This window comes from Ailuropoda melanoleuca, chromosome 15, assembly GCF_002007445.2.
Source record: "Ailuropoda melanoleuca isolate Jingjing chromosome 15, ASM200744v2, whole genome shotgun sequence".
Classification (NCBI taxonomy): domain Eukaryota; kingdom Metazoa; phylum Chordata; class Mammalia; order Carnivora; family Ursidae; genus Ailuropoda; species Ailuropoda melanoleuca.
Window position 1 is genome coordinate 23,154,484 of NC_048232.1, and position 27,317 is coordinate 23,181,800.

The 27,317-nt window shown below is 42.1% G+C and overlaps 1 protein-coding gene across 1 annotated transcript; it reads right to left on the reverse strand.

Moving 5' to 3' along the window:
* Positions 1 to 747: 747 nt before the first annotated feature.
* Positions 748 to 26,809, reverse strand: LOC117796470. The gene is made up of 6 exons (XM_034644368.1): positions 26,658 to 26,809; positions 21,439 to 21,527; positions 19,768 to 19,878; positions 2,328 to 2,491; positions 1,242 to 1,307; positions 748 to 966 (listed from the first exon to the last, which is right to left on the reverse strand). Exons 1-6 carry the CDS (start codon positions 26,807 to 26,809, stop codon positions 904 to 906), a joined length of 645 nt encoding a protein of 214 aa, XP_034500259.1. The 3' UTR covers positions 748 to 903.
* Between the last annotated feature and the right edge of the window lie 508 nt (positions 26,810 to 27,317).

Below are 27,317 nucleotides of genomic sequence, written 5' to 3' on the forward strand. Positions count from 1 at the left end.
TATTCAGTTCCATTAGGAAATAATGTTTACTGTCTTTTGGATTAGAAAAATATTTTAAATAGCATTTATTGTCTCTGATTATAAAAATAATACCTGATGCATAAGATTCACGCCATATACAGTTTTGTGACCTGATCTTTTCATCTAAAATTATACAGATAGTATTTTCCAACATCCTTAGGTATTAGTAAAGGCATTTTTTGAAATGGTGGCATAGTGTTGCATTATATAAATTTATCATAATTTGTTTAATTAACCTTCCATTGTTAAATAATTAGGCTACTTCTGTTTCTCACTCATAAATAAAACTATGGTATACATCATTATATATAAATTATAGCACACATCTATGATTATTTCCTTAGAACAATTTAATATCAGTGGAATCACCAGGTAAGGGATATTTCTTTTTTCCCTCCAGCAGTCACTGGGAGGACCTATTTTATTGCATGCTCACCAACACTCCAAATTATCATTGAAAAAACATCTGTCAACTTGATAAAAGAAAAATGAAAATTTGCACTTCTACGATTACTAACATAATAATTTTTTTTTTGTTAAAGATTTTATCTATTTATGTGACAGAGAGACAGCCAGCGAGAGAGGGAACACAGCAGGCGAGTGGGAGAGGAAAAGGAGGCTCTCAGCGGAGGAGCCCGATGTGGGACTCGACGCCAGAACGCCGGGATCACGCCCTGAGCCGAAGGCAGACGCTTAACGACTGCGCTACCCAGGCGCCCCCTAACATAGTAATTTTTATCATGTGTATACGGGTCTTTTTTTTCTTGGTACATGAATAACCTATGTGGGTCCTTTTGTATTTTCGATGAAATACTCTGCTAAAAGAGTCTCGAAGCACCTATGAGTTGCCACATGTTGTAACCACTATGTGAATGGTAGCTTCTAGCTCCATGAAGAAGTTCCAATTGTGAGAAACTCCCACAGCAAACTTCTTGTATCACTGTCCTGGAAAAGGTCAGACAGTAAGACAAAATATCAGATGGGCAGTTGACATTGGACTGTCTGTGTCCTCCCAAAATACCTATGTTGAAACCTAATCCCCAATGTGGTAATGCCTGGAGGTGGGGCCTTTGGGACGTGACGAGGTCATGAGGGTAGAGCCTTCATGGATAGGATTCGTGCCTTTACAAAAGAGACTCCAGAGAGCTCCCTTGCCCCTTCCATCATGTGAGGTTATAGCAAAAAGACCGCTGTTTATGAAACAGGAGAGGGGCCCTCACCAGACACTGAATCTGCCAGCGCCTTGATCGTGGACTGCCAGCCTTCAAACTGTGAGAGAGAAATTCCTAAGACAGATTAACAGGAGAAAAAAACCACAAAGTTTTATAACATGCTCATGGAGGCCCAATAATGAGATTGAGACCTAGAGAAATGGCCAAGGCAGGTAATTTTTATACATTTTAGACAAAGAGCCAATAAATTTACTAGGAATTTACAGGATAAAGGAAAACAGGTGTTTGGGAGTTTCAATTAAGCAATCAGAAACAGAATTTGGTCGGAGGTAGTAGATTAGGAAAAGGTAACAAGGTTAGAGGTCCCCGCCTTCCCAAGGCAGGGGATCCCTGTTCTCTATCCAGGTCACCTTACTCACTTTGCTCTCGAAGTACACTTCCTTCTCTCTGATCACCCCAAGTCCTGCTGCTCTGACTGGCAACCCCCGGGCAAGAGAAGAAAAGAACCAGAGGTCAGGTGGCAGGATTCATGAAAGAGGCACCCAACGGGTCAGGTCTTACCAAGATTTTTCAATTTCATTTCACGTAACTGTTAGTATAGATGCTTTGACTCACGGTGGCATTGTTTTTTATATTTTTACTTTGAACTTCTGTGTCTGTGTTGGGGCCCAGGGCAGGCCACCCCAAGACAGGTTGCTTTGGCATGAAGATGATTTTGAGTGAAAAAGCAGTCAAAACCCAGCAGAATCAGGAAAAGATCTTTACCTCCCCCTGGACTGCCTAGATGAATTTAGATAGAGGACAGGGACCTAGCCCCAGAGAGAACCACATTATATTCTGAAGGAGGTGTGGTAAACAGGAAAGAACCCAGCAACACCTGTGGGATTGAATGAAGTCCTTCATGTCCCATTGTTTCTGAGGGCCCAGCAAACGCTTGGTTCCCAAACATTCATTCTTTCCCATCTTCCTGTGAATTGCATTCCTTCCCTTTTGAAGTCCCAGACCTCTACCCCCTTCTCCTTATTTCAGGATGACATACATACTTCATTCTGCCTGACTATCCTAGGAATTTCCATGTCTCTGTGGATTCCTGGTACGTACATACACAATTAAATTTGATTTTCTCCCGTTTACCTGTCTCCTGTCAATTTGATTCTTAGTCCACCTAGGACCTAAAAGGGACAGGAAAGTCTTTCTCCCCGACAGATGCATTCCTGATGTTATATTTTGAATGAAGCCTTTGAGGATTTTGCAGGTCTGGACACAATATCTGGATAATAAAGGGTGATGACATTCTCCTGTAAGAGAGTGGACAATAAAAATCAATGCTGTAACAGAACTGGGTGTTTTCAGAATCAACTCTGAATCAGTTCTCATGCCATTTACGACCTCATGGATAAAAACCATCGGATTAATTAAGCGAGCAGATGTTCTGCGTGCGTGGCTCACGTTAAGAAGTACGCCAATTTATTGAATGTACTCACTTGACAGCAATCTGTTTATCCTTTGATGCATTTCATCTTAAAGGAAAATTTATACTAATTAAACAACTTAAACTACCAATAAAAGTTACACTAGTATATCCCCACGTGTTCTGTAGAACTTCTGTGTGTGATCTTTAAGGTCTGTTTAAATGACCCAGATTGGGTTAATTTGAACAAGCCACTCATCAGGCTTTCTGCTCCAGCATCTGACCTTTTTATGAACAACTTACGGTTTAACCTCAAGTTTCCTTCTCTCTGGTGGTAACGCCAGTGATAGCAATGTAACTCCAGAAACACCTGGATATTTACCACCTGTTTGGTTCCTTTCCAGTTGGTTTCAGATCAAGTCTTGGCACCACAAATTGTGAGGCTGTGTCTATCCCAGAACAGATCCTGACAAACAGTCCGTGAAAAACAGACAGCAGCTGGCTGACTGGGAAGGGAGCTCTGTCTCCCTGCCAACTGCTACCCCAGTCCCGGTAGCGGGTATTCAGGGAGTGCCTACTCAATGCATGGAATCTGAAGCATTGAAAATGTGGTACTCGCCCATGCGACTGGCCTAGGACTCTGCACCATGCAGCTCAGGAACAGTGGAGCTGCCTGTCACTCCAGTCTCTGGAAGTGGCCTCAGGTAGCCAGTGGCCAATCATAGGTTGTTCTTTCTCCCAGTCCTCAACTCGTGACAAGGAAGCCATTGTTCACAAGCATTCATCTGCAATCTGTGGATTTGATTCTAAAGTCTTGTAAACCCGAACCATGTGAATTCACGTAGGGCTTGTGTGACAAGACATGCCTCTTTTCAGGGCTCCTGGTGGCTCAGCAGTTTAAGTGTCTGCCTTCGGCTCAGGTCATGATCCCAGGGTGCTGGGATTGAGCCCCGCATCGGGCTCCCCGCTCATCGGGGGAGTCTGCTTCTCCCTTTCCCCCTGCTTGTGCTCTTTCGTGCTCTCTCAAATAAATCAACAAAAAATTTTTAAAAATTAAAAAAAAAAGAGAAATGCCCCTTTTCATTTTTTAAAAGACAAGGCTGCTTGCTTTCCTCCAGGGGTTTCTGCTAGCGAGGGGTAGGCAGTGCACCCTGTCAAAAAGAAAACCACAGGCCCAGAATGGCAATGGTGTCACTTCGGTTACAGCCCCAAGTCAGTAAACCAAGCCTTAACACCTAACCCAGCTGCAGTTTCAACGCCCCAGACATGCAATCTGTAACCAGTCAGCGGTAGCAATTTCCCGCTCAGCACCAGGGAGTTTACTGGTAGCCCCCTTCCATTCTCTTCAGGAGGGCAACCTGGCCTAAAACAATAGATTCTTTGCTAATCATTTCCTTTTTTCCACTTTCTATCTTTAAAAATCTTTCCTCTTCTGTAGCCCTTTGGAGCTCCCCTCTGTTTTCTAGAAGGGATGCTGCTCGATTCAGGAATCGATGAATAAAGCCAGTGAGATCTTTAAAATGTACTTGGTTGCATTTTTGTTACATAACAACCCAACCTCCCATTGCTGCTGCCGCCGCTGCTGCGGCCTCTCGTTGCTCCTCGAGAGCAGAGCCAGTCCGTGGACAGTCAGGGTTTATCTCAGCGAAAGGAGAATCTCTGCAGTGCGATTTCTGCTTTCTGCCTACTTAGGAGAGGACTAGCTTTGCGGCCTTGAGTTGCTTCTGGGGGGCCATTGTCTACACCCTGTCTACCATGCTGGTTTTACCTACTCCTGTCTTGGGACCGTGTCGATTTCTGAAGTTTTTCCAGAGAACACCCTCAGGTCTTGCTCAAACAAGTCCATCCTGTCCAGAGTGCTACTAAGTCAAGCAGCATAGATTCTCTCTCCTTTGTGAAACGGAACGAATGCCTGTTGAGTATTCAAATGACAAATTAAGGCATGGGAATAGTCTCCTTTCACATATTGACAGCCGCAAGTCCGCTCTCGGGGCTGCTGCGTGTCCAGCACGGCCACAGTCCTCAGAAACGGGCTTGCTCTTTGCACGCACTTTTCTCGGGATGTAAGGAAGACAAAGCATCTCCTGATGCCTCTGGCATTGTAAAAACCAAAAAACCAAGGGCAATTTCTCAAGAGGGGATGGCTCTTTGAAAAACACCCTGAGGCCATATAAATAAGGAACATCTAATTAAAATGCAGATTCTCAAACACCACCACGAGGATTATTCATTTATCCCGGGTGAGGCCCGAACCACATTATATCAACTACCCGGAGGCCCGGATGCAGGAAGTCCCCAAGCCTTGCTTTGAGAAACACTGATCAAGCTTCAAGTTCTATGTGTGGCATCCCAGAAACATTCTTTACCCTTTAAGAGAAAAACGTCTACTTAAATTAGACCAAGGCGGAGGCCTCATAGATTTAAGATCATCGAAATAAGGGAGAAATAGACTCACTTATTTCACAAAACCATTTTTTTCCAGCTCTCAGTTTTACTCCTAATTAAGTATTACCTGATCCCAGTAAGATTTGAGGCAATGGACTCGGTCTTCTTACCACTCACCTGACATCAACCAACCCTGTCATTCTGGCAAACAGGACGCAGCTATGTGCACAGCTGACTGAAACAAGAGGTCAAGGTGTTACCCTGACCCCTCTCCAGGGAAAGGAATCTGAGCTTACAGTGAGCGGCGTCTACACTGCGCCTCTCTGTGCTCCGACACAGACACATTCTGAAAACTGTTTTCCCTGTTCCCTCCTCGTGATTCCTTGTGTAACCCTGGCTACGCACTAGGATCACCTGCCACGCTCTTCAAACCGACTAATTCCCCAGGTCTCCCCAGAGAATCCGACGGGAAGGTCTTACTAGGTTGCTGAAGAGAACCATGTCTGAGCCGTTTTGAAGGCTGAGCTGCCCACTGGGGCGGAAAGAGCATGCTGGATGGGAGGAACACATCTGCAACAGAATGGAAGCATTTATTTAACGAATGTTTCTTGGAGGCCAAGTCTCCGCAGGGCTGTGTGCAAGGAGCTGGAGAAAAATACAGGAAAATGAGACACAGAGCCTGCCCCTGAGAAGCTTGGAGCCCAGCAGCCATGAAAGAACATCTCTGGTCTAGACAATGGTGCTCACCTCTGGGTTTTCTGCTTCTGCGAAGGCTCTTTTCAGAACAGCAGCAACATGCACCTGCTAAAACCCGATCAGATAATGATACTCCTCACTCAACACCTGCCTGTGGTTTTGTGAGTACGAAATCCAAAGTCCTCACGGTGGTTTAGGAAGCCCTGAATTATCTGGCCCTTTCTTGCATCACTGACCTCATTGCCTGGGTTCCTCCCTTGGCTGCCCAAAGGCTCAGCCCCCACACGTCTTTCTCATCCTCAAACCGGCAGGCACTGACTTCCCCTGCCTGGCTCTGCTCTTGCCTCTGTGCTGAAGGCTCTGCAGGACTCCCCACCTCTCCACGTGTCTGCTGCAGGTCTCTGCTCCTATTTAACCACAGGGGCAGGTGGGACTGACCATCCAGTGTAAAAGAATAAATGTCTTCCTACCTTGCCAGCCTCTCTTTCTTTACCCACTTTCTTGTCCTAGAACGCTGCCTGTGTGACATACTGTATCTTTCAGTTTTTTGACTTCTGTATTTCTCCGACACTGATCAGGACTCTTAGAGTCAATATAATGCAAACTGGGCCCACGACACAGCATAGCCGCGTGCCACGCGCTCCGCTGAGAAATCCCCGGCAGTACAAGGCCCATGCGTACTCACTGAATGGACGAGTACTTGGGAATCCACACGCGGGGGCAGGAAACGGGGCTGGAAGGGAGCCAAGGGAAGCTCAAGAAGGGCCATTTTGCCTTGTGGAGGAACTGATTCTTTTTGTTTTAAAGGAAGAGACAGGATCAAATCTGTGATTTAGAAAGAGCCCTTGGTCAGAGTGGAAGATGAATGCAGTTATTTCCCCGTTTTATGGGTGAAAACGCTGAGACACAGAGGTTAAGCAACGTGCCCACGTTAGCAAAGCTGGTGAGTGAATTAGCAAGACTCGGGCTCTGGAAGTTGTCTCGAGAGTCCGCCTTCATCACCAGGCTCTCCTCCCAACAGATTAAAACATTTTTTTTTCAGACCAGTTGTCTGATTCATCGTGTACTTTAAACCAATCACAACATCTAAGCTGAAACACAGAGGGTGTGCGTTTAATTTCCCTTTTCCAAAGGAAAGAGAATCACAAAACACGTTCCATGCACAATACCCCTGGAGGCGCGTCCTTCTCCTCTGTCCTCTAAGCTGAAGTCAGGGCTTCAGGAGCAGTTTCCATACAAGGCCCAGCTCCAGGTGTGTCCAGGCTTTGCATTAAGCTCTAGGACGCAACAGCAGGGGAGGAAGGTTTCTCCCAGGGGCCAGAGCCCTAGGGCAACTGTCAGTTAACAAAGAATGATTACAGTTTTGAAAATGATGCTATCAGAGAGCAGGGGGCTGGGGGGGGGCTGACCCTGACCCTGAGAGATGAGGCATTTGTCCCAAGACAGTGAAGGCCAAGAGTGAGAGAGGCAGGGAGTTTGAGGGAGAATGTTCTAGAACACAGAGAACCGGAACTAGGAGATAGAACAAACTGATGGGTCTTATTGAAAGCAAGAGTTAGACTAATTCATGGAGTGGCTTCTGCTCCTCAGGGTGAGATTTCTAAGGAATTCTAGCATTCGATATAAATAAGTACTTTCAGAGAGTCTGTCGTAGGCTTTGCTTAAATGTATTTGGCCTCAGTTGGAATTCATTTTCTTTTGTCTGGCCTGGAAAATAATGGAGTTTTCTCAGACTCTGGGTGGTTCTGTGATTTTGAAAGAGTCCGAGTGCAACGACACAGAAGTGCTGGACAGATACTGCAGATTTTTGTAAGGTTTTTTCCCAGGCAATTCTGCCTATATCCATCTGCATGCTTTTCGAAAAACTGAAAAACTGGGCTAATTTTATTACTATTTAAGAAATCGCTGCACTTTTTTTCTTCTTAGGGATTTTCAAAAAAATCAACTAGTGTATACAAAGATTTCACCATGTTGAACATCAGAAGCCTTAAAATGAGACAACTAAAAACACACCCACACCCTGATCTCTAACCATGTTTTTTTTTTTTAAGATTTTATTTATTTATTTGAGAGAGAGTGTGTGAGAGAGAAAGAGACCACGAGCCAGGGGAGGGTCTCCACTGAGTGGGAAGCCTGATGCAGGACTCAATCCCAGGACCCTGAAATCATGACCTGAGCCTAAGGCAGACGCTTAACCAGCTGAGACATGCAGGCGCCCTCCAACCATGTTTTAAAAGCAATATAATGGAAAACACTCATTTGAAAAGATATATGTACCCCTGTGTTTATTGCTGTATTATTTACAATAGGCAAAATATGAAATCAACCCAAGTGTCCGTCCATAGATGAATGGATAAAGATGTGGTATATATATACAATTGAATATTATTCAGCCATAAAAAAAGAATGAGATCTTGCCATTTACGACAACATGGATGGACCAAGAAGATATAATGCTAAGTGAAATAAGTCAGATGGAGAAAGACAAATACCATAAGATTTCACTTACATGTGGAATCTAAAACACAAAACCAATGAGTAAACACAAATAAATTAACTAAAAGCAGAAACAGACCCATTCATACAGAGAACAAACCAATGGCTGCCAGAGGGGTGGGAGGTGGTAGTACGGGCAAAATGGGAGAAAGGGAGGGTCAGACTTCTGGTTATGAAATGAATAAGTCACAGGGAAGAAAGGCACAGCATAGGGAGTATAGTCAGTGGTATTGTGATCACGTTCTATGGTGACAGATGGTAGCTACACTTGCGGCGAGCAGAGATAAGTAGAGTTGTTGGATCACTATGCCGTTTACCTGAAACTAACGTAACATTGTGGGTCAGCTAGACTTCAATAAAAAAAATACTAGAAATAATAAATAGATAAATAAATAAATGCAAACAACATGATGGGGGAGGGGAAGGGGGCAGGGCACAGTCAGATTTTTCCCTCAAATCCAAAATGTCTTTCTTTGGAAACCTTTAGACAAGTAATAGTAAGTCTTATCATTGCACATCCAAAAAATCTAAGTTTTTACCCTCTGTGAGAGATGTACCACAGATGTTATGTGGCCCGATTTGAGATGAGAAAACTGAGGAAGTGTGTTGAACTGATTTGCCAGAATTTACATGTTTCGTTGGCGAGGGTCAGTCTGGGGTCAAGGCCTGCTTTCCTTGGATTCCAAGCATCTTTCTTCCACAACTTAGATCACGTCTCATGACAAATAAGCATACTTAGGTTGAGGAAAGGCATTTTTACAATATCATCACTTCCTTGGTGTCTTCCATTTGTTAAATTATGACTTAATGTGTCAGAATCTAAACATTATCTTCTCCTGAGCAATGAAGAAGATAAAAAAAAGAAAATCGTTTTCCCCCCACAGCACAGTGTCTGCCTCATAGCAGATCTTCAGTAAGTACTTAGTGAAAATGAGTGACTAGATGACAGGACAAAGATAATGGGAAGCCTGAATTCAATCTGCCTTCAGTCAGGTCATGATCCCAGGGTCCTGAGATCAAGTCCTGCCTAGGGCTCCCTGCTCCGCTGGGAGCCTGCTTCTCCCTCTGCTTCTCTCTCTCTGTCTCTCATGAATAAATAAAGAAAATCTTTTTTAAATAAATAAATAAATAAAACCTGGAACCGTTGGTGCGTGTGGTAGGCGGAGCTGAAAGTGCCCCTCGCCTCAAGCTGCCTCATCACCCCCCAGCCCCAGCTCAGGCAAGAGGGCTCATATTTTATGTAGTTTTAACCAGGTGGACCTGGAATGAGTGACTGACCTCAAAAAAGCCAAGTAGTTTGGATAGCCAGACCGTCTAACTCTCTGATTATCAACAATTTGACTAAGAGACCAGAAGTTGTAGTCAGAAATTAAAGGTCACCAAGGCTAGCCACAACCACTTACGGTAAAAGGGAATCGAAGCAAGAGGAAGCGGGGGCAGTCAACGTGCAACGATGAAATTGTAGGTGAGGTACGGAGACCGAACAGGAAGAAGAGAGACCATGTGGCCGGAGAATCCCACCCACAGAGAAGAAGAGAGAGCCCAGGAGGAGCGAAGGGCGGGACATGGTTCCTGACTTGCCAGATTTGAAGTATAGTTTTCATGACACTCAACTTTATTTCCTTTCCTTGAGACTTCCTTACATACTTCCTAATATCATTTCAGTAACTCTTCCTCCTCTTAGTATATTTCATCCCACCATTTCTGGGGTTTTCTGCAACCAAGAACTTTCATTAGAATAGCATATTTTCAAGTTAAAACCAAAATTTTTGATAAAGCTGAATATGAAAAGTAATATATTCATCAATTTTGTTTTCGGTGGACTATTTTACTTAGGAATTTTGTGCCAGGGGCTTTAGCAATGTGTTGCTAGCTGACATTGGTATCTAGGGCATTTGAGCAAGTAAATGTGTTCTGTCACCTTGCTGACAGGCAAGGCTATTTGAATTGGTTTCCAGAGAATTCTGACACTTCAAACTAATGAGTACTTTTACAGATTCAAAGCATTCATGGAAGGAAGTTTATTGTCCGATCTTTGGGAATATAAGAAAATATTTGGTTTCCTTGAATGTGACAAATAACTAATTTGCTAATAAATGGATAATGTCACCCTGACACCTATGTGGATAAATGATTACCTCTCTTAGCTATTTAGATATACTATTTGCTTTCTTGCTAGTGCAACTATGATTTATCATAGCAACACCTCCAACACAGTAATTCCTTATTCAATTAATATGGTTGATATGTGCCATGATAAACTCTTGTTTACCTATAAAATATATATAACGTGTTTTTTTTTTCTTTTAACAAATTTTAATGGAGGGTCTGCTGTATACGTAACACTAGGTGTTGGTTAGGGAAAAGGAACACAGGTCATCATCCCTACTCTTAATGGTATATTTAAAAGATGAAATGGGGGAGCCTGGGTGGCTCAGTAGGTTAAGCGTCTGCCTTTGGCTCAGGTTGTGATTTGGGGGTTCTGGGATTGAGCCCCACAGTGGACTCCCTGCTCAGCAGGAAGTCTGCTTCTCCTTTTCCCTCTGCCCCTCCCCCTGCTCGTGCTCTTTCTCTCTCTCTCTCTCAAATAAGTAATAAAATCTTTAAAAAAAAATAAAAAGCAGAATGGTTATCGATTTTATAAAATGTTATATTAAAACATAGGTATATTGTATTGTTCCTTAGAGGCTGGTTTGGAGAATTAAGTTGTTTCCAAGTCTGGAAGTCCATATTCATTGGGAGAAATTGATTTGGATGAAAATTCTCCTCTGCTCTATTTATCGGTAGTAATCTACCTACTATTTGATGAATAAATAAGTGAATGGGTGAAGAAATGAACTGGTAAGATTATAAGCAGAAAAATGTTACATGGGGAAATCTGGCATATTGAAAGCAGCAACCAAACCCGCCGTGACTAAATTAGATAAGAGTTGTTTTTCCTGGTGCCTCCTTGGAACATTGAAATTTTGACTCTACTTGGTTTTTCTTGTTATCAAGCCTTGTTTGTGTGCTCCATACAGCCTTTCTAGTGAACTATATTCGCTTGAGACCACCGATCTTACCCCTTGACCAATCCCGGAGACTTAATTGGTAAGGGAGTCTAACTTCCCTCCAGGATGTTCTGAAAACATCTGTAACTTCCTCCCCTTTAAAGGTTAACACCAGGAAAAGTTGTAGGGAGCTACTAGCTGCTTTTTCTCCAGCTCCGAGCATTTTCTGCTATGGGTCATTTTAAACTCCTTACAGTGGGAAGAGTAATGGCCTGCAAGTAGGGCTAGCTGAAAAAAATTCTCTCACTGCAGACCATAATGATATTTTCCATGCGACAAATTTGAACCTTTCAGGCTATTGTGTTTGGTGATCTCCACCTGATCCGCCTATGGTGGAGATGATTTAGCTCTATTAATGCGTAAAAGCTTCAGTATTACGCCAACATTGTGATTTCAATAAATCTAAGGTTATTAAGTCTTTAGATTGGATCTGTTTCATTAGTGAATTTAATCTTAAAAATAAATCCAAAATTTCACTTTTAAAATGGCAGACTGAAAACGGTGTTGCCTCCTTTCCTTTTATAAATCACTCTAAAAATCACAGAGAATTGAATGTAAAAATATAAATTTCATCTAGGAGACAGCTATAGTCCCAAACAATAAAGTAGAAAGATGGTCTTTATGAGGCAAAGTCATATTTGGGTTTGAGGAAATGCAGGGCAAAAATGCCTACAGCTGTGTCTCTCCGGCAAAGGGTGCAGGAGCTCCAACATGTTGGCACATCTCTTGAGACAAGAACTTCATCCACTGTCTGAAACAATGGGAACAGATGTTAGTGCTGGACACTTGTCTGGATTGGGTTTGACACCCAGGAGAAGCAAGGGAATTGAAATTGAATGAAGAATCATATGGATGGCTGTCAAAGATAAACAAAGGCGGGCACTAGTTAAAATAGCAAGAGCTGATTTTAATCAGTAATAACTATTGTAGCAAGGACAAGAGCCTAGCATGAACTGAACTCAACTTTGATTTGTACAGTGACTGGGCATTTTTCAGGGAAAATGAGGGTGAAGGGAAGGGGAAAGCAGGGTCTCAGTAGAGTCAGAGAAGTGACAAATTACAAGTGGGAAGAGAGGGTTTGGTCTATGGGAACCTACCTGGATTTGCTCACTGGTGCTTATCAAAGTCAAGCTCCCACCTTCCAGCAGAACCTGGGAGGCAGGGCCCTATCCTTACGTGTTGGCTGCAACAGTCAGTTCATTTGGCAGCCCTGAGTTTTCTCAGGCAGGCACCTTAAGCAGGGCTAGAGTCATCCTAGGGATACAGCCTTTAGCTGTTAGAAACTACAAACTAGTCTCTGTTCAAGTCTTTACAGGCTAAGGTTAAGGCCTAGTTGAGGAACAGGCTCAGAGAAGCCCGTCTAAAGTTTAGTCAAGGAGAGAGTCTTTGTCACCACCAAATCCAAGAGGGAGAATGTGCTATATTAATGAAGAAAGGGGACCCTAGAGCCTGCTTGTCTGGGTTTGAATTCTGGCTCGCCACTTACCAGCTGTGTGACCTTGGGGGCAAATCACCATGCCTTGGTTTCTCTATTTCACAATCTATAAAAGGTTATGTATCTTTTTTAGGTTGACTGAGCCTGCTCCATGACATCCCTAGTTAGGAAGCCAAGCTGAAGGAACTACTGTTATCTGGAATGTCCTAAGTCTCCATAACCAGAAGGAAGGAAGACATATCACAATGGCTCTTAAAATTTCCAGTAGAAATACCACATGCCACTTGCATGAACATTCTCTTGGCCCCTTGCAAGTCAGAGAGCCACAGTTAATTTCAAATGGGAAGGGAAGTTCAATGCTCCTATGGAGCCATGTAGGTACTATGAATGGGAACTGCAATATTCGCGGATCCCTAAGGACTACTACAAAGCACTTTAAAATATAGCTTAAGAAAACTTCGGATAAGTCAAATTAGATTTGAGTCTATAATAAAGGACATGTTGCATTCCATGAGAAACTAATCCAAAACGATAAACAATGAGATCCCAGAAAAATTTGGGGGATGAATCCTCATAATTCAGATAGGATACATACACATGTGCACGCACACACACACACACGTTGGGCTTATGTTTTTTCTTAGCAATATCCAATGCCGTGAAAAAGTGGAAAACAGATCATGTGTTTTCTTTCTGTTTTTTAAAGATTTATTTATTTATTTTAGAGAGATTGAGAGAGAGACAGCACGAGTGTAAGGGGCAGAAGGAGAGTGAGAGAGAATTGCAGACTCCCTGCTGAGCACAGAGCCTGACTAGAGTCTCCATTCCAGGACCCCAAGATCATGACCTGAGCAGAAACCAAGAGTCGGAAGCTTAACTGACTATGCCACCCAGGTGCCCCTGGATTATGTGTTTTCTAAAAGAAGGATAGCAAGATACTTTTTCAATTTCCAGCAATTATTTCAATTTTTGACAAAAATATATTGGAACTGTATATGCTTTGAAAACAATTGCATTTTATTTTTTAATATTTTAGAAAGGGTACAAATAGTTACCTTGATAGAATTAGAAAACACAACAGGGGCACCTGGGTGGCACAGCGGTTAAGCGTCTGCCTTCGGCTCAGGGCGTGATCCCGGTGTTATGGGATCAAGCCCCACGTCAGGCTCCTCCTCTATGAGCCTGCTTCTTCCTCTCCCACTCCCCCTGCTTGTATTCCCTCTCTCGCTGGCTGTCTTTCTCTCTGTGAAATAAATAAATAAAATCTTTAAAAAAAAAAAAAGAATTAGAAAACACAACAGTACAGGTCATTAAAGAAAGCTGAAAGAAGGGAAAATAGAAAATTTGCAGAAAGAAATTCTGTTCAAATTTTTGAAAACCCTAAACAGGGAAAGTGAGAAAACTTCTTTTAAGCATAACCCATATAAAACTCTCAAACAGGTCTTTATAAATTATATATTTCATGACGATTTAATTATTGATTCAAACAATGAAAAAGAAATGAGATACCATCCCACAGCTGTCAGAATGGTAAAACCAAAACCACAAGATACAAGTCAAAACAGAATGCTAAAATCAAAACACGAGAAATGAGGCAAAAAGGAACGCTTGAGCACCATTGGTGGGAATGCAAACTGGTGCAGCCACTGTGGAAAAACAGTATGCTTTTTCCCTCAAAAAGTTAAAAATAGAATTACCATATGATCCAGTAATCCCACTATGAGGTATTTACCCAGAGAATACAAAGGCACTAATCTGAAAGGATATATGCATCCCTCTGTTTACTGCAGCATTATTGACAATAGCCAAATTATGGAAGCAGCCCAAGTGTCCTTCAATAGATGAATGGACAAAGAAGAGATGAGAAATACATATTACATATATATATATATAAGAATGAAATCTTGCCACTTGCAACAACACCGATGGATCTAGAGAGTCTAATGCTAAGTGAAATAAGACAGTCAGCAAAAGACAAACACCATATGATCTCACTCATGTAGAATTTAAGAAACAAAACAAATGAACAAAGAAAAAATGAAGAAACACATCAAAAAACAGACTCTTACTATATCAAGAAACACAAATAGCTGAACTCCCCAATAAAAGAAAATAAAAGGATTGTAAATTTGAATCACAAAGCAACATTTAACGATATTTTGCATAGAAAAAACATAACTTTTTAAAAACAGATTCAGAATGTTTGAAAATTAAGTTTGTCAAAGATGTACCAGAAAAATTCAAATAAAAAGAAAGCCAAAGTTGCAATCTAAAGGAACGGGCATGAATCAGGGTAAACAGGCACTGAGTGAATCAAAGTGCTCTATATAATGACAAATGGTTCCATCAGCAGCAACACTTCATATTTGTGATTAAGCACCAAATATCATGGCATCAATATTCATAAAGCCAAAATACAAGAAATCTAGAGAAAGATAGAAAAACAATAGTAGTATGAAACTTCACTTCTCTTGAAGTGATCACCTGGAAAAAATCAGACTGAATTACATTTGTAAAACAACCTGAAAATGGATGGAGATAATTTAATTGATACAATAATATAGAAGTCAGATGCACTGAGGTATATCTAATTAGTATACCTCCAACGCTACACTCTGAAAAGACAAAATATATCTTCCTATTATTTATCCACGGAATGAGGTCAAAATGACCACATGTGGTCCACGTATTATAAATAAATTATAGAACATAGAAATAATATAGACAACATTCAGTGCAATACAATGCAGTAAAAATAGCAAAGAAAGTGGTAAAAACAACCACCACATCAAATCCACTCTCCCCTGGAATAAAACGGCTCTTCACTCTTGGGACACTGCAGAAATGAACATTGAAGTTGCAGTATTTCTAGAAAAATAAATATGAATCTATCTATCAGAGGGAAATACATTATCCTAAATACTTGGAAAAAATGTAGTATTAAATACTTACATGCAAAGAAAGATATCACCTCACGTCTATTAGAATGGCTATTATCAGAAAAACAAGAGATGACAAGTGTTGGAGAACATGTGGAGAAAAGTAACGCTTATACCATCTTGGTGGGAATGTAAATTGGTGCAGCCATTATGGAAAACAGTATGGACATTCCTCAAAAAACTATAAATTATTAATATTTACCATATAGAGGACAGAAAACCGTATCAGTATAATCACCATAAAATAATGTGTAAAACTTGCCCATAATTTACAAAGTTGGTTATTTATTCTTAGAAAGAATGAAACAACTCTATAAGCACTGGTGTGGAAAGCTCTCTAAGACCTATCATTAAATAAGAAAAGTAAGGTTCAGAGCAGTATGATCTTCGTTGTTATTTTCTTGTTTTATATGAAAAAAGATTAGGAATATTTATAAACATATACTAATTGGATGCACTTATAACATTTCTGGAAGGACAGAGAAAAAAACTTTCTGGGAAAGGCAAATAGGTTTCTGGAATAAGAGGGTGATAAACTACCTTGCTCTAAGCTCCTTGTCTTACTGTGATGATACATCTGGAGAAAGCAGACAGTGACATGAAGGAGTCCCAGGTGATACAAGGAAATCCACTTAGCTGTGTGACAGAAGAAACTCAAATGCAATAGCAAAATGGGGGAAATAAATAGATTTTCCCTGAGAACAACAAGCAGTTAGAAAATATTGTTGGGGAGGAAAAATATCTTTATACAAAGGTATGAGGTTCACTATGGGAAACTTAGCAAGTCCTGTTGTTCTGATTCCTCTCTGTCTTCAAAGACAAGGATGCTTCTTTAAGAGAGAGCACTTCTCACTTGAGCAGTTTACGACCTGCTTCGGAGAAAAATCAGAAAGCCCTTCCAACACATGCCATTTCTCAAATTTCTTCAGCTTGAAATATTAGCTATGCCAAGGTGCCGTATTTCGGGGTAGTGTGTCCTGAACTCTGTCAACCTGAACCCTCCTTTTGGATATTAGATTTCTAGACCTCTGTAGAAAAGAATGTTGGAAAAGAATCTCTGTTGGTTATTATTACTGTTGATTTCTCCTGAGAGAACGGATAATACCAAAATATGTTAATTGTGTTGTCTACTATTTATAATTCATAGTTTGAAACTGTAAGTATATACTGTCAATACCAAAGCCTATTACTTATTAATTAGCTTGTTTTTGGTCTTTTCAATGCAAAATTCTTATTTAATACACAACTATACTTGATTAAGGGATTTGGTTATCTCAAACTTTAATCACATAGTATATCTAATAATATCCTAGAGTTAGTCTATTTTTTAAAGATGTTTTATTTATTCATTTGAGAGAGAGAGAGCACGCAGAGGAGGGAGGGCCAGAGGCAGAGGGAGAAGCAGACTCCCCACTGAGCAGGGAAGCCCAATGCAGGGCTCGATCCCAGGACTCTGGGATCACAGCCTGAGCCAAAGACAGCCACTTAACTGACTGAGCTACGCAGGCGCCATATCCTAGATTTAGTCTTAACAATTAATTCAGAAAATATCCTAAATTCAGCTTTTCAAAATCCAAAGTATTCTTTATGATAAAAGGTTACCTCTAGGGGCGCCTGGGTGGCTCAGTCAGTGAAGGGTCTGCCTTTGGCTCAGGTCATGATCCTGGAGTCCTGGGATCGAGCCCTGCATCAGGCTCCCTGCTCAGTGGGGAGTCTCCTTCTTCCTCTGCCTCTCCCCGCTCACATTCTCTCTTACTCACTTTCTTCGTCTCTCTCTCAAATAAATTTTTTTAAAAAGGTTACATCTACAGATAAAGATTTATAATGGAATACACATCACAGCAAAAAGCATATTTGAAACCAAAAAAGTGGTCATAATATTTATCAAGAGAATACGCATTGTATTCTTGCCATTTATTAGTGTCCTGTGTGATCTACAGACTGTGTGAGGGATGGAAATGGTTATGCAATGCTATGCCCTGGAACTGTAATCTATACTCTTTAAAAAAAATTTCTAATTGCATTTGATTTGTTTCTCCCCTACAGGAAACTCCACATGCCAGGTAGAAACCAACTGCCATTGCCACTTCTCTTAAGCTATACAGCAGAAAAATAATTTGCCAAAACATCTGCCAACTGAGAAGGGGGTTCCAGTTGCCTGAATTGTTGCTTAAAGCTATAACTTTGCAGGAGAAGGAATGAGCTGTGCAGTCACCAGTGAGCTTCTAGCCAACAGGTCCCGCTGACCCCAACCTGCCAGCAGGAGAATCACCTACTCCTCTTTGTCAGTTCTGGAAAATAAAGGTTGCTAAGACACCTGGGCCACCTCGAAGCCAGCAGCGACAACACAAGGGGCTCCCAGGAACGGCAATGCTGTGTTCCCATAAGTAACAGTTGTGCTCCCTTAGAGAAGGGGTCTGACCCATGAAAGGCAGACAAAGAGGGACTTGCAGAGGCCAGTGTCTGGGCCACGTGTTATCTTTCTGTTAAAGAGATTAACAAGCATATTCTCATAACTGAAAAGTTCATTTGCTGTTTAAAAGCACTTTTCACAAATCAGTCTTCTGTTCACGAGTAGTTGATTTCCACCCCCACACACAACACGTGTCACTGACTATTAAAATGCACTTGCCAGATGAATTAGAGAAATAAAGTCTCCTCGCAAGGAATCTTCTGCTTGCTTTAGAACAAGTCATTGGAAGGGCCCCTGGGTGGTACAGTCTGTTAAGTGTCTGATGCTTGGTCTCGGCTCAGGTCCTGATCTCAGGGTCCCGAGATCAAGCTCCAAGCTCAGCAGAGTCTGCTTGAGATTCTCTCTCCATCTTCCTCTGCCCCTCCTGCTCATGTTCTCTCTCTCTAAAATAAATTGTAAAAAAACAAAACAAAATAAAACAAATAAAACCAAAAAAACCACGTCGGAGATAAGGTTGGTTTTGTAACTTCTCTCTGCTCTTGTTTTCCCTACTGGATTTCTGCTTTTTTCTTTGTTGTGCTCTTCTTTAAAATTTATCAGGTTTACTATGCCCTTACCCTAGTTATGAGTTGATTGTATAGCTAACATATTTCCAAATTTTCTTCTATTGTTTTAAAGCAAATGCCATGGAGGACTATAAATTTACCTTCACAGACTGCGTTAGGTACATCTTACTTATTTTTTCATAAGTGCGGTGGAATCTCAAAGCACAGGCATGTAACACAGAAGGTAATGTGAATCTGGGCTGTTGGCAAGACCCAGCTCATGTCATTTGTATTTAATCGAGTCCGTGTGGGTGTGTGCCAGTCGACCAACACACTCTACAATGACTTGTCAGCCTTGGGTCTGTGGTGTAGTGTAGAATACTGCTCCTGTTGGATTGAAGGGCACTCAAGGAGACTTATTGTCTGCATGCTTCCATTGGATTTTTTCCAAAGCTGGAGGTTGAATTGCTATGACAACCAAAAATTGCTATTAAGATTCTATTTGGAGCTGAGTCATTATTTCTGCCAATCATCCCCTCCCTTCTGAGTAAGGTCAGCATCCAGACATGGAAGGCATGGAAGCTGGAGTTGGAAGGACTTTAATTATCATCCAGTGTGATCTCCCACTAATTGGCAGAATTTATTACTTCCCGCACAGGGAGTTTGAAAATAAGACCGTCTACCTCAATCTCTCTTCTAGTTCTCTTTTTATTTTCCTGTCTCCTCAGTCTCTTTCTTTCTCTCTGCCTCTGTCTCTGTTTCTGTCTCTGTCTCTCTCTCTCACACATACATTTATGCATTTCTTTGCCTCTGTAATGCAATTCACTTATTGACTCTACTTTTAACTTAAATAGCAAAGAGAAACATTTTTCTTACTCTTTCTTTTGCAAGATAGTTCTTCAAATAACATAGCATTTGGATTTACTTTCTTCTAGTGAACTAAACGCTGCTTGATAGCTTGGTCTTATGCCTACACCGTATCAATCAATTTTTGCTGGACACTCTTTTGAGAGAAGGAAAACTTTCTCTAGTTGATACTATTTCAAGATATCTAGAGGTTTAGAATAAAATTTAGTTTGGCACCAAAAAAGCCCAAAATTGTGACTATTCTATTAAATACAAACTCGGATTCTTCCGCATCGAGCCATGTTTTAACCACAATTCAGTTCCTCCTTGTGCATTTCACGAAGCATTAAGGACTCACCCATTTGTGGCATTGGGTGCTGCAGATTGAGGTAAACCTTCTTGGTCTTAAACTTAGGATCTGCATGTGATGACCAGGTTAGGGTTCCACGCTTATAGGCCCTCGTCACCGCTAATGTTGAGCACATAAATAGTGTTAGTCATTTCCTTTATGTGCTGCACAGGACACAAGATATATTAGACACAGTTCTGCTTCAAATAACGTACCATCTATTCTGGGAGGAAGGCAAAGAAGTAAATAGAGGACATATTTATAATAAGGCAAAATCGAAAGCCACACTCTGTAATTATTTTATTTTTTAAAAGATTTATTAATTTTAAAGATTTTATTTATTTATTAGAGAAAGAGTGCACATGGGCAGGGGCAGAGGGAGAGGGAGAAGCAGTCCCCCACTGAGCAGGGAGCCTGACATGGGGCTGGATCCCAGGACTCCGGGATCATGCCCTGAGCGGAAGGCAGACGCTTAATGACTGAGCCACCCAGGCGCCCCTCAGCATGGTGTCTGCTTGAGAATTTTCTTCCTTTCCCTCTGCCCCTCCCCCAGCGTATGTTATCTCCCTCAAATAAATAAATAAATAAATAAATAAAATCTTAAAAAAAGAAAATCATAAGGAAGGAAAAAAAGGAAAATCCTAAGGAAGAGAAAATATATTTACGGTACCGTCCTGTAAAAAATCTGCATAGGAGTAATCCCTTGCAGTTCAAACCCATTGTCATTCAAGGGTCAACTGTGCTAGTTTTCTGATTTGTGACATTAAATGGACTATAACACTAGTCTGAGAAGGAAAATATCAAGTTCATTGTTATGGATAAAATACCTTGAGATGCCCATGGGGCATGTGGTTTTAATTGGCAGGTGAAAATACGCATGCTCTCTGGAGTGAGGTGAAGGGACCTGCCACATGCACCAGGCAGGACAGGGAGAGATGACAATGAGTGACAGGAGGGAGCCTATATCTGAATGCTGCACTGAGCTTCCTCTAAGTTTAGTGACCGAAAGTCCCCAAGGGTACATTAGGATGCTTATTCTGAAAAACATATATGTATTTTTAAGTAGAATGGACAAATCACTTCAAGTTGAGACTGCCCCAGAAAAGAATGGTCATATGGTTGCTTTAAGTCAAGAAAAATAGTCAAAACAACCAGAGGTGCCCTGCGGGGGAGATTGCCCTGGGTCGCAAAGGAGCCTGCTGAATTACTCACCACTCCCTTTGCACATAAATGGATGGTGGTAATATTCCTGGGTATTTATTTCTACAGTGCTTTCATTCACTTCCTGTGCATGGGGGTGGGGGTGGGGGTGGGGGCGGGGATGGGGAGCCTTGCAGACACAGCTTGCCCGGAGCGGCTCCTGCAGATACTGTTCTGAGGTCCTGGCTAATTGTTTCGGCTCCTGTTCCTGGGCTGCCCAGCGTAGCGGCCGGCGAACCACAATGACCTACTTTCCCGATACAGACAGTTCTGCAGTTTTAAATCTTCATTAAAAAAAAAAAGAAATCCTCAGCTCTATTTATTTGGAAGAAAAGAAAGTTCTGCCTTCTTAGCATTCTCCCTTTGGCTTGGGCTTTGCATTTTTTGAGGCCTGATCTAGCTTTTATTGGATAGAAAAACACATAACACAAACAGTTGGTCACCCCGCTCCTACGAAAGGACCGGGACTGCTGTACTTACGCTGTTGCAACAACGTCCTCGTGGAATCGGCGCTCACGTGCGTTCGGCTTTCCTGTGTCCTCCATACCTTCGGAGGAGGATTGTCTGAACTATGAAAATCTGAGACAGAGCTTGATAAAGCCACAGAAAGGGAGCCCACAAGCCAACAGACACCCCCGCCAGCCCGTGCTGAGCACGCAGCCGGGGTGCGTTATCAGATGAAAGAATTCACAACCGGGTGGGGGGCGATGGGGAGGGAAACCAACAGCATTTTTTGTTTGCCTGGAAAGTATCACTGCATTCATCAGGCTTTCTCAGGCAGGTATTCATTTTCACAAAACGAAAAATGTCAGAAATGTGATAGCCAAGTACACACGTCCAAGGGAACGAGCCACAAATGGAAGGAGGAAATTAACATTCCAGTCAGGGACCGCAGGGCGCTGTATTCTGGAGTTCATTCTGAGGAGGTAATGACTAGGAAAATGACAAAGAAAACTGTTATTGACCATTAGTGAGCAATCACTCTGTCATATTACCGAGATAATTTAGATAAATGTGGGGTTTTGCTGTCTCCCAGGGAGACAGGCTGCTGATGTCTTTGATGAAGGCAGCCCACTTAAAGCTTGCCTCTGAGGGATACATGTTTTGGTCAGGCCCATGTAAAATAGTCATGTCCGTGCCCATTTGTGGGCTGTAGTAACAGCTCATTTTTAAAGTTTGTCCAAAAAGTCCAAAGTGATTCTTTGTGTTTGGGGCCTGGGGATACTTGCTGAAATGCCCCTCCAAGGCTCTTCAGCCACTGTGGAAAGCAGTGTTTGGAAACATAAGGTATTTAATAAATGAAGCCAGAGCATGCCATATTTTTGTTCAATTGACTTCTATTATTTTAGCAGCTGCTAATTATGCACTGTTGATATTTGGAGGCCGGTACCAGATTTCTCTGTTCCATCTGGGTAATCAGGCTTTTCGAGAATGGACTTTTCCTCACCCGAGTATTAGGAGGATTTTGGCTGCTGTATTTTGAGGGCAATGATCAGATCAGTTCAAAAAGGGTAGGTAGGGAATTTTTTCCCTAGGTTGCTAGGGAGAAGATGAAATTTACCCACTGCTGTTTGCGAAGTATTTCATTCTGTCTCTGACGTCACAGCACAATTTCAGGGTCATCTATGTAATTGTGTGCCAAGAGGAAAACAGGGCGACAACACCCATTTGCAAAGCAAATACCAGACGTGTAAATTCTGAGAATGTTTTATCTTAAGAAAAGACTGAGCAAAAACGGCCAGGGCATCTATTCCGTGTATTAAGCATTGGCTGCCTGGGCTGTGGGATTGGCCTTTAGTTGCAATAGGATGCGGGAGGTCAGGGCAGGGGGCCGAGGCTGGGACTCAAAGCCAAGTACTGCAATGCACTAGTCCTGTGAGTAGGAGCGCTTCTAGGATTTTCTAAAGTTTGGTTTCCTTGTATAGAAAAAGGGGTGAGAATAACATCTCATTTTTAGGACTGCTATGAGGATGACATTTGATAATGAATATATAGCTATGATGATAAGAAAAAAGACTGTGATGTTTTAAAAATGCCAAGGGGTGCCTGGGTGACGCAGTCGGTTATGCTCAGGTCCTGATCTCAGGGTTGTGAGATTGAGGCCTGCAATGGGCTCTGAGCTCAGCGCAGTCTACTTAAGACTCTTGCTCCCTCTGCCCCTCCCCCCAGCTTGTTCTCTCTCTCTCTCTCAAATAAATAAATCCAAAAAGAAAACAAATGCCCAAACCACCTTGGAATAACAGGTTGATTTTACTCACTATGAGGCAATGTCTTTGGGGATAACAGGTAGGTGACCCCTTACTTACTTGCCCATAGACAGGAAGACAAGGGGCTACGGAGAAATTCCAATTATTAGCCTTCATTTTCTTTATCAACTATTTTGCTTTTTACTTTGTCCTTGTACAGGCTGCATGCATACTTGTTACTTGCCCATGGGTGTTTTGTTTTATTTTAATGCAGCGAATTAATTGAAATGCTAGCTAAGGTGAATGCTGCCTCTGTCCAGAGGCCGGGACAGTGCAGCCTTCTGCCAAGGACAGGGGGCTAGCGGCCAACCATGTATTTAAGCCGGGCCAGTCCATCACATAGGTGGGCTGGCATCGTATTAAGTCTGCTACACCTATCATAACAAAATACCATACACTGGGTGGCTTGAACAACAGAAATTCCTTTTCTCACAATTCTGGAGACTGGAAGTCCCAGATCAAGGTTCTAGCTAATTCGATTTCTTGTGAGAGCTCTCTTCCTGGCTTGCAGATGACCACCTTCTTCTCACTAGGTGCTCCCATGGCCCTTCCTTGGGGCATGGACACAGATCTCTCTTTCTCTCTCTTCTTGTAGGACCACCAGTCCTATCGGATTAGGACCCACACTTCTGACCTCATCTACCTCCAAACACTATCACATTGGGGGTCATGGCTTCCACCTATGAATTGGGGGTGGGGGAGGGACACACAATTCAGTCCATAGCTTTCACATCAAAGAAAAGTACACTTTCAGAGATCTCAAATCCCTACACTTAAAAACTACTCTTAGAAACTATAAGTAAAATAAAATGCAGGGAGTTCCAAAGCCTGCCATGTTTTTGTTTTGTTTTGTTTTGTTTTATTTTTAAAGATTTTATTTATTTATTTGACAGAGACAGCGAGAGAGGGAACACAAGCAAGGGGAGTGTGAGAGGGAGAAGCAGGCTTCCCACTGAGCAGGGAGCCCAATGCGAGGCTCAATCCAAGGACTGTGGGATCATGACCTGAGCAGAAGGCAGATGCTTAATGGCTGAACCACCCAGGTGCCCCCAAAGCCTTCCATGTTGTTAAGTGAAGTTTTCATTTGCATAGAGAGCTTTTCATTAACATATTATAAAATGTCTAATTGCATCATTCCTTTTAGGCATAATATCTGATGATATCTTTTGAAGATTTCATACATACTCTTGAAATGTGGTTCCTTTTTAATCCTAAATAAACACATGGTCTGCTGGTTTCAGTGCAATGAGCTAAAGATCCTCGTCTTCGAAACATCTCATGTAGAATCGCTCAATCCTGTAGGCACATTAGAATCACCTGGAAAGTTTGTTACTTTGTTCTGGTTTTTGTGTGTTTTTTGAAAACACAGGTTCCTAGGCTCTTTCCTAGGTTATACTGAAATCAGAATCTCTGGGTACAGGAGCCTATAAGAGCTCTCCAGGGCATTCATAATTCACTACCAGGGTTGAGAATGACAGATATGATTTCCAACTTTGTCTCAACTGTGTTAGGTCCAGAACTTAACAAGATTTGATTTCTTAACAAGAAATCAAAATGCAATAAAATAAAACAAATAATTATGCAAACATTCTGGGCAGACAGCAACACTGCTGAGACTGTTGACCTGCACAGTAATTGCCTAGAATGTTCCTCTGTCAGCTGATGGATGAACGTTTTATTCACTATATAAAGCACTCCACATCCCACCAGACCTGTCATTAAATTTCAGGCTTCCAGGTGTCCACCTTCCAGCCCTCACAGGGAAGGAGGAGGAACAAATCCTACCTCATAGCCCTCTAATTGTTTCTCAGATTCCATTGCTAATGGGGAGATAAAACTAAATCCATTCACCCCCAGTAGAAGGGAGCTATCAATTGTACAAGTTGGGAAGATATGCCACCATATCCTAGGAGCTTGATTCTAATCTGTTTTATATCTTGGATTTTGTTCTTTGAAAATATTTTAACTGTTAGAAGAAGGAGCAGAACTAATGACTGGACATTGCCACTACTTACCATTTAAAGCTCTCAATTCAATATTATTCACAGGCAAAATTCCCACCAAAAGATGTATTACTTAGCTTGATTTTAATACTAATGAAAAATGTTACAGGGATCAATCAATCTAAGCCTTAATCCTAATTTCCTCTCACTTTGAATTAATAGCTTTTGTCTCACCTGCTGCTTCTGACTCACATTCATCTCAAGAATTTACAGAAATCCTGGGCTCAAAGCAGCAAAATCCACTCCCACGGGGAGACAAAAACAAAGTCTGAGTTGAGAGTTTTGTTTTTTTTATTTTTTCCTTTTTCCATCATCATAAAGACAAGCATGAGGGCTCATCTTTAGAGAATTCAGCAATGTCGGAAACTCTAATTGGAACTTACTGGGGTTTTCCAATTTCAGTATTGTGGTTTTAGGAGGAAAAGGTTGTCACAGAAACTCATCTTCAGCACTATGAGGGGAAAATTGCAGTCAAAGGTAAATGGCTCAGAGTACACATTCTTTTCAGTCCCCCAGGTTTGACACATTATGAAATAACCTTTTAGTGAAATTACGAAGCTTTCATGTTGCCCTCTCTTCCTTCTTTGTGGATGGCTGGTGAGAGAAGAAAATTTTGTGTAGCTATTGACTTTTAGTCGATGGATTTTTTTTTCCCTTTCATTTGGCTGTATTTGCCCACAGCTCTTACATCTTTCATCCTTCACCTAATTTGTTGGAAGTGGCCAAGTGGGGCATGGTGGGGAAGGCTGAAGAGGAAGAAAACACTCTTACTATTAAAGCAATGAAAATTGAAACTGAAAAATGAAGACGAGCTAGCATTATCTGTACGAGAGCCCCTGGAAGGTTCTGGCTCCTGACGGGTTCAGCATAGCAGAGCAGGCAGGAATAATATGGAACCAGAGGTCACCCCGTGTGTGTGTCTCTCAAACTCTCGCATACAAGTGAGCAAGGAGGGTCTTCGGTTGTTACCTCAGCGCGTGAGGGGAGGAGGGAACCGACAATTTAGATTGCCAAGCGAACCTGAAATTAGTAAATTAATATGTGCAGATGGTAGGGAAGCTTTTTCTATGGGAGGAAGAACAGGACCAGGCCTTCCTCTTCAGCCAGTGGCATCTGAAAGTCTTTCCAGTTCTGGGGGAATTACAAAATGTGGGGGAGGCTGGGCTTTGGAGCTTTCTTGTTTCCCCTTTCAGGAGCCCCCAGTCCCTTCAGTAGCTGCCCTACTTATGTCAGGGTGAGACCCTATTGTGTTGGAACTGGACCCTACTTAAACCAAGAGGTCCTGAGTCCCATGGGCCTCCCTCACCCCAGCGCTCCCCGGGGCATTCTTAAAGACTGAACTGGTTTCCAAGGCCCAGACTCTCCAGGTATCACTACAGGGCAGAGGGGTGTCATAGGTAAAGAGGTTTTTATACGAGTGCCTCTTGAGTCACTGCAGGTAAACTGTCACCTTTCCATTCGGCAACGGGAGCCGTTAACAGGTCTGCACATGAGTCTAGAAGGTTTCCTGCCGTTCTTCAAAGCTCTGCCGGTGACTTCTGCTTCCATCTGCGACCTCAGTATCTGATCCCATCCCGTGGACCCAATAACAGATCCAAACATGGCTGAAGTTGTTAATTCAAAGGGATAGGAACATCAGGGGCCCGGCTGATCTCCCCTCTGGCTGGAGAATGAGATACGACAGAAAACAAAGCGCTTACATCATGTAATATTGACAGCAGGAATGGTGAGACGATGTTATTGAATCCAAGTTGAGAATAAGATGAAGTATGAAGAGATGAGGAAGAGGGAGTTGAGATCGTTTTCCCAGCCATCCACGTGGTGGCTCCTGGACTCAGGTAAGAATGCAGATTCCCTGGGCCCCTCGCTCTGCTTTCTTCCCACTGCTTCGAGAGAACCCTTGTCTAGCGTGTACTAATCTTTTCAGAGAACCAACTTTATCGTTCATGAGTGGGGGTGCTCTCCCCTTGAGAGACATACCCGACCATGTCTGAAGGCCTGATAGCATGAGCCAGCCAAAGATTTCTTAACACCAAGAACCAGGGACTTTGCAAAATAAGTCACCTGAAGGAGGAGCAAAGTAAGCCCCATAATAGGACTAGTAAGAATG